General features: G+C 48.4%; 1 protein-coding gene across 1 annotated transcript; it reads left to right on the top strand.

Moving 5' to 3' along the window:
• The first annotated feature begins 307 nt into the window (after window positions 1-307).
• NMRK2 (nicotinamide riboside kinase 2) lies at window positions 308-7,875 on the top strand. Its single transcript, XM_054396189.1, has 8 exons — window positions 308-338; window positions 2,288-2,378; window positions 3,993-4,041; window positions 4,299-4,470; window positions 5,984-6,055; window positions 6,485-6,591; window positions 7,337-7,422; window positions 7,531-7,875. The coding sequence occupies exons 1-7, from the start codon at window positions 313-315 to the stop codon at window positions 7,420-7,422; spliced, it is 603 nt and encodes a 200-aa protein (XP_054252164.1). The 5' UTR covers window positions 308-312; the 3' UTR covers window positions 7,531-7,875.

Genomic DNA, 7,875 nt, shown 5'->3' with positions numbered 1-7,875 from the left:
TGCGCGCATGACCCCTGCGGCCGAGGGGGGGACTGGTTAAAGCCGCTGCGAAAGGTGACATCGAAGGCTCATGATGGTCACAGGCTCGGCCAGCAGCGAGCGGGGCGGGGAGAGGCGGGCGGGGAGGGCGGGAGGCACCCTATAAATTGGGGCCCAAGCCGCCTTTTTCCTTCAATGAAAGGGAGCAAGCGAGGAAGGCTCCGGTGGGGGGAAGAGGAGGAAGGGGCAGGAGCTGCTTTGTGCTGCAGCCTCTTAATTGTTTTTTTTTTTTCCCCCCCACCACATTCCTGCTAAGGAGGCAGTTTGGCAGAGATGAAATACATCATAGGCATCGGAGGGTGAGTTTTTGGTCATGTTTTCTCTATATTCCGTTTTTTGCCTTTTTGTTTTGTTTCCTCTTTGCGTTTGGTTCTCTAGGAGTTGATTTAAGGCTGGGAGATGGTGGGCCTGGGTTAGGAAATAGCACTTTCGGGTTATAAAAATGATGGCAACTTGCTGACTCTTCGCTTGTGCTGCAGGCTGGCAGCTAGCGCGTTTTAAAATAAATATTTCTTTTTTCAGCGTAATTCAGAAGTTATTTTATAGGTCAGCTGAAGTGGCGCGGCTCAAACCTTAAAATAGATCTTTTCAGCCAGTAACTTGGGCTTTTAAAAGCTTCCCTGAAAGGCAAAGAGGACAAGAATCCTGCGTCAGATCGGACGGGGGTGGATGAGGGGTAGGGGGTGTACAAAAAGCTTTTATCTGCTTGAATAAGAGAAGATTTTTGTGCGCTGGGACAGGGCAAGCGGCTTGGGGCGGCCCCGCTGACTGCTATGGGGTTGGTGGAGTTGGCTCTGGGCAAGAGGTGGAATTCCAGCGTCGGTTAAAAGATGGTGTGAGAGGGTTCAGTTTGGTGGTTTTTTTTTTTTTTTTTTTTTTTTTTGTTTTTTGTTTTTTGTTTTTTGTATGAAAAGTTAAGCAACAAGCACGTAGCGATTTTTGAGAGCTCTCTCCCTCGGAGAGTATTCGAATCCATTTATATGCCAAGGGGCTTTGCCGGTATAAAGCGGTCTGAGTCATAACTCGGAGCACGCTTCCCTCCGTTCTTAATTCATTCAAGGTATTTTTAAAAGCACTTCCCCTCCCTCCGAACCTGATAAACCACGGGGCGGCTGCTGAAGCTGCTCAGCCGAACTCGGAGCGAGGGAGGCTGTTCCAGAGCAGCGAATGCCGGTGAGCAACTGTTAGAGACCTACGCTGGCAGCCGCCCGCTCCCTGCCGGGCAACGTCTTCCACCCTCGGGGTTCCCAAGGGAGCGAAGGCAGGGGACCGAGCCCCGTCCAGCCCGGCCGCTATTTTCCCGCTCCCGCCCGGTGCCGGAGATAACGGTGCGGCCCCGCGCGCGCTCAGCGTGGCCGTTGGGAGCGGCGCGAGCGGTCCCGCGCGCGGGACGGCCGCAGCCAGTGACCGGCGGCGCGGGGGCGGGGCGAGGGCGGGACGAGCGGGCGCAGCTAATCGGCGGTAAGCGCTCGGAATGGCGGGAAATTCGAATGGGCTGGGCGCGGGGAGCCGCCGGGATTCGGTTCGGTCATAGCATTCCCGGGAGGGGACCGCGGCTCGGCGGCTTCAGCGCGGCACTGCTCTTGGGTCGCAACAACCCCATGAAAGGTTCAGGACTGGGGCAGGAAAGGATCTGGGGGGTGCTGGGTGACAGCGGCTGGAAACGAGCCAAGAAGGCCACCAGCATCCTGGGCTGGACTAGCAAGAGTGTGACCAGCAGGACTAGGGATTATTCCCCTATACTGGGCACTGGTAAGGCCACATCTTGAATCCTGGATTCAGTTTTGTGTCCTGACATTGAGGAGCTGGAGCAGGTCCAGAGAAGGGCAACCAAGCTGGGGAAGGGTCTGGTGAGGAGCAGCTGAGGGAACTGGGGTTGTGCAGCCGGAGAAAAGGAGGCTGAAGTGAGACCTCTTTGCTCTACAATTCCCTGAAAGGAGGTTGGAGCCAGGTGGGGGTTTCTCTTTCCTACCAAGGAACAAGTAACATGACAAGAGGAAAGAGCCTCGGGTTGCCCCAGGGGAGAAAGTTTCTTACCCAAAAGGGTTGTCAAGGCCTGGCCCAGGCTGCCCAGGGCGGTGGTGGAGTCCCTATCCCGAAAGGAGTTTCAAATCCATGGAGATGTAGTGCTGGGGGCCATGGTTTAGTGGTGACCTGGCAGTGATGGACTTGATGATCCTCAAGGTCTCTTCCATCCGAAATCATTCTGTAATGTAACTGTTAACACTTCTGTCTCCTCCCTGTGCAGTGTCACCAATGGTGGTAAAACCACCTTGACCAACAGACTCATCAAGGCACTGCCTAACTGCTGTGTGGTCCACCAGGATGACTTCTTCAAGGTAAGCTGAGCTCCTCCTTTCTTTAGGACATTAACTGCATGCAGTGACAGCAGTAGTAGGTCCCCCTGTAAGTTTTATACTCTTGTGTAAGCTTTCCAGGTAAGTTTTGCTAGTTTAGGAGCAGCACAGTTTCTGATGATTGTTTTTTCCTTACATATCTGTTTCTGTAAATCAGTTTGGACAGAGAAGGAGATGCTGACCTCGACACACTCCAGTGTCTGTCAGCTTCTGCAGAAGTGGAGCTTGGCACAGAAGGGCTTGCAGCAAAATCTTCCTTTAGTTCTAGATTTAACTAGAACTAGTTAAATCTAGAAACTGCTGACTTAAGTTAGAGGTTTATTTACTGTACTGTGCTCAAATTGTTTTCTCCATGCTGAGTTTTCCTCCTTGTTTTATTTACCTGAGAATGTGGCTCCTCAGTGATACTTGAGGGTTTAAAACACCCCTAGCTTGCTGTCAGTACAGACAAACAGTTGTACTGGGGAGCTTTCACAGCTCCACATCAGAAACCCAGCTCCAAGGTGAGCACAGAAGGTTTGAGCTCTCCTGCTCCCAGCCTGGGAGTGCAGCAGGGGAAAGGTTCACACCAGAGCAGCAAACCTCCCAGGCTGCAACCATCAGAGGAATTCCAACAGAGCTGGACCCCACCATAGGTGGAAGTCCAAGAGGTGTGGTGACATACTTGTAGTGGCATTTTGTCCACTAACACATGAGGTGCTCCAGCAGCACATGGTTGGTTTGCCCTGCCCTTGCAGGTGGTGCTCAAAGCAGAGGGAAGAACTTTGCCAGAAGCCTCCTGCACAAACTTGATCAGACCTGAGCCCTTAGGGGGAGGAATGGTTTGACTTGATCTATGACTTCCCCCTGGTGTGTTCAGCTGGCAAATGCTGCTGCAAGTAAAGCCATAACAAAGTGACCCAAGTCATGCTGTGGTGACTCATTAGAGCCTTTAAGGACTTGAAATCCCTCTTCTGGAAGCTGCACATTTTAGCTGTTACTTGAAATACAAATACTCTTAAGCTCTTTATGTTGACTCCTAACCAGGGGGCTCTAATACTTTGCCTACCAACAGCATATCAAACCCTTGCCATTTTTCCAGAGTGGCTTGACAGAGCCACACAAAAAATGAAAAAAACCACTTGCCCAAATTCTTGAGGTTGGATTCTTTGCTGTTGTCAAAAGAGGAGTTTGTAATTGAAATAAACACTTTGCATCGCCACAAAAAAAAACCCCAAACATCCAAATTCCTGGGGCTGAATTCTTTGCCGTGGTCCAAAGAGGAGTTTGTAATTGAAGTGAACGCTTTGCATAGCCACAAAAAACCCTAAACATCCAAATTCCTGGGGTTGGATTCTTTGCTGTGGTCCAAAGAGGGGGTCTGTAATGGTGAACGCTTTGCGTAGCCACAGAAAAAACCTAAACATCCAAATTCCTGGGGTTGGATTCTTTGCTGTAAGATTCTTTTTTTTTTTTCTGTTGTGTACCTGTTTTAGTGCACTGAGGGTCTGTGAAGTGTGAGAGGTGAACACTGTTGTTTGTTGCAGTAGAGGCCAGGTTGTAGGGAGCTGGTGCCGCTGAGTTTGCAGCAATGTTTTATTGCTCACTATATTTCAGCCACAAGATCAAATAGAAGTCGGGGAAGACGGCTTTAAGCAATGGGATGGTAAGAGCAGTGTTCCTTATAGGATGCAGTAATGTATATGATTTTATTTTTCCTAAGTATTTCTTTTTTTATTATTTTTTTTCTTCTTATTAAAAAGATTTAACTGTAAAATTTTACCTAATTTTTAAATTTTCAAGTTGATTCTATACTATACTTTTTTTGTTTGTTTGTTTTCTTTTAAAGCTTGATGTGTGCTTCATGGCGTTTGATTGTCTTCCCCTTTTTCCACCCCCATCCTTTCCCTTTCTCCTAACTAGTGTTGGACTCCTTGGATATGGAGGCAATGGTGAGCACTGTGCGTGCCTGGATTGAGAACCCAGTGAAGTTTGCTCGTTGCCATGGGGTGAATGTCACACCTGGCTCTAAAGAGCCAACCTCCAAAGATATCCATGTCTTGGTCATTGAAGGCTTCCTGCTTTATAATTACAAGTAAGGTTTGGGGAAGGATTTGTGCTTTGCCAGGGAAAACCTCTTTGCTGTGAGGGTGCTGGAGCAGGCTGCCCAGAGAGGTTGTGGAGTCTCCTTCTCTGCAGAGATTCCAAACCCTCCTGGGCAAGCTGCTGTGGGTGACCCTGTTTGAGACAGGGAGGTTGGACTGGGTGATCTCTCAAGATTATTTCCAACCCTCACCATGCTGGGGTTCTGTAACATTAGATCCCCAGTGCCAGGTCTGAAACCTCCTCTTCACTAATACACCAACCCTGACCTGTCCTGAAGAATTCATGGCAGGAAGGTTGGAGTAGATGATTTGTAAGGTCCCTTCCAAGCTAAGCCATTCTAGGATTCAACCTTGCCAGTAAATGCTGGGAAAGGTGAAGTGCACACAGGACTGTCTTAGGGTAATGTAGGAAGCTCTCATTTAGGGCACAGGGAAGCCTTAGACCAAGACTTGCAAATACTGAGCCAGCAGTAAAGGTGCAGAAGCCCTTCTGGTCACCTCCATGGTGCCCAAACCTTGACCTGCAAAAGGTTGTTGATGAGAGCAAGTTGTTAATCTACCCTGCTTGGCTCTCTGCTGGGCTTTAGGAGTAGTTGTCCTTGTGTGATACATGTGAGCCCATGGCACACGTGCTGCTCCAGCACTGAGTAAATTGAGCCTGGTGGTTAGTTGGGCACTGGAGCAAAGATCAAAAACCCTTTTTTTTTTTTTTTTTTTTTCATACATATATATAGGGAAGGAATTCTTGGCAGGAAAATGGCAGTGAAGAGAGAAAAGTTCCAATATGTATACTTCAGAAAAGTAACAAGCAAAAGATATTTTGTGGTTTTGTTTTGGGCTCCAAAGTGCAGTTTTGTTTACAAAACTCTTGGAAGAGAACAAGGCCACTTGGCAAAGCTGGGATTGTTTGAACTGCACCATTCCAGCTTCCCAAACTGTGGATGGAGAGGTCCAAGCAGCCACCTGGGACCTGCCAGACCAAGACTAGCCAACTAGTGTGAGGTGTCCCTGCCCATGGCAGTGGGGTTGGAACTAGATGATCCTTGTGGTCCCTTCCAACCCTGACTGATTCTATGATTCTAACCAGAGATGGAGCTGGCACACTGCTGGGTGTCCTGGTCTGTCCCTGGGCGGGTCATGCTTGGTGTCTCTCCTGAAGGTCACAAATTCCTCTGAAGGGCCCAGTCCTTAACAGGACCTTTCCTTGGTCTGGAAGGAGCATTTCACCCACAGGGATTTGGGTGGGAAGAACACCACTGTGAGCTCCAGCAAACAGCATTCTCCATGGTTTGGAGCTACCAATTAACCTGCTGAGCATTAGCTGTGTCCTCAAGAAACCACTTAGGTTTCTGTTGTCTATAATAGACACAGGTACAAGAGGCTGAAAGATTTTTTTTTTTTTTTTTTACAGGGCATTTTTGGGGGTGAATTAACACTTCTGTCAGGAAAAAAAATAATATAAGTAATTTTAAAATGGACTAAATTCTTTCTCCTCTCCCCTAGGCCCCTGATAGACCTCTTTGACATCCGCTACTACCTGGCAGTTCCCTATGATGAGTGCAAAAGGAGGAGGAGGTGAGAAGATTCTCTGGTGGAAGTCTCATCCTTCCTTCCAGGAAAGGCTCTCCCAATGCCAGAGCTCTCCAGGCTGCTTTTCTGTGGCTGCTAATGGGATAAATTGGTGTCACCAGTTGGAATTACAGCTGCAAATGGGTAATATAAGTGGAGAAGGACTTTCAGGTGGTGTTTTCTGAGCCTTGTTCTCTGGCAGTGAGAGATCAGCACCTGCATGATTCCTCCACAAGCAGCAGTAAGCCCTCAGATGCTGTTTGCTTTGCCCTCAGCAGCTCCCTGTAGCTTCTGCACTCACCTTGGATGCTTAAAGAAACTTGTTGCAAACCCTAGACAAATCCTGGTTGGGGATTGGGCTGTTTCTAAACTTCAGCAGTGCAGGAGAGGCTGTGTGGTGCCATAGTCCTGATGTTCCTCTCCCCTCTGTTGCAGTACCAGAAACTACACTGTCCCTGACCCACCAGGGCTCTTCGATGGCCACGTCTGGCCAATGTACCTGAAACACAGGAAGGAAATGGAGGACAGTGGGGTGGATGTTGGTAAGACCCCTGAACACCTCCCCGGGGATGTCAGGGGGGTGTTAGGGAAGTCAGGGATTTAATGCAAGGCAGCTCTGAATGTGGTGATGCAATGGGCACTGTGCATTTGGACTCCTGCCTGCTTCACACCCACAGGGGTGCAGCTCACAGCTGAGATGGCTTCCCTTTGCTCTGTGCAAGCTGTGGGGTGGCTGGAGAGGGACTTTGCACAAAGGCATGGAGGGGTGATGGCTTCAGACTGGAAGAAGCTAGACTGAGATCAGAAATTAGAAAGAAATTCTTCCCCATGAGTGTTGCTAAGGCATTGGAACAGATTGCTCAGAAGTTGTGGAGGCTCTAAGGCTGGAAGTGGTCAGAGTTGGGCTGGATGAGGCCTTCAGCAACCTGCTGTAGTGGAGGTTGGAACTGGATGATCTTCAAGGTCCTTTCCAACCCAAACCAATCTGAGTCTATCATTCTGTAAGCAGCTGGAGGAGAGGACACATTCTTGAAATGGGAGAAGATATTTTTGTGGGCCATAGTTTCCTTTTCAGGGTGGTTCTGTTCTCCAGCTGGGAAACAATTTGTCATTTGGATCAATAACAATGAAATCTGGGCCAGTGGGAGGTGTCCCTGACTATATGGCAGAGGGGTTGGAACTAGATGATCTTCAAGGTACCTTCCAACCCATCTGATGATTCCTTGAATCTCTACCTGCAGAAGTTCTGCTCAGAACCTGCAGCCTGATTCTGTCTCTTTCTCTCAGTTTATTTAGATGGACTCAAGTCCAGGGATGAACTTTACAATCAAGTCTTTGAAGATATCCACAACAAGCTCTTAAATTGCTCCTAGGTAAGAATGTTCCTGCTTCTTGGGTGGGGGATAAAGGTGAGGGGCTGAGAGTTGGAGCCCACCTGCCCTCATGATTGGGGCATTCATCTCTCCTTTCTTGCTTTGCAGGGCCTGGAAGACCTGAGAGAGCTGTGTACAGAATGATGTAAATAGTACTTGGAAGTCAGAGGGAGGCTTTGTGTCCCCTCTTCTTGTACTGTCCTTTGGCAAGAGGGATTTTTTTTTTTTGTATATAATTGAAAAAAAAAATTATGAAGATAACTTATTGACAGCTGTGGTGGACAGGGACTGCTTTGTTTTTTATTTTTTCTATTCCACTGCCTTAAAGAGAAGCTGAAAATGCCTTTTTTTTAATGGAATAAGTAGAGTTGCTATGGGCAAACTGATTCCTGCTTCTGCAGATGTGAAGGCTTCATGTAATGGCTTGTTTGTAACAGCTGCTTCAACTCAGTA

The sequence above is a fragment of the Indicator indicator genome, chromosome 36 (assembly GCF_027791375.1).
Source record: "Indicator indicator isolate 239-I01 chromosome 36, UM_Iind_1.1, whole genome shotgun sequence".
Lineage (NCBI taxonomy): Eukaryota > Metazoa > Chordata > Aves > Piciformes > Indicatoridae > Indicator > Indicator indicator.
Note: the sequence above shows the minus strand (reverse complement) of the source record. Positions and strands in the feature narration are given on the sequence as shown.

Coding starts and splice junctions, on each gene's coding strand:
- NMRK2 (XM_054396189.1), top strand. CDS start 313: ATGAAATACATCATAGGCATCGGAGG. Junction 6,056..6,484: donor GAGTGCAAAAGGAGGAGGAG/GTGAGAAGATTC, acceptor CCTCTGTTGCAG/TACCAGAAACTACACTGTCC. Junction 6,592..7,336: donor GGACAGTGGGGTGGATGTTG/GTAAGACCCCTG, acceptor TCTTTCTCTCAG/TTTATTTAGATGGACTCAAG.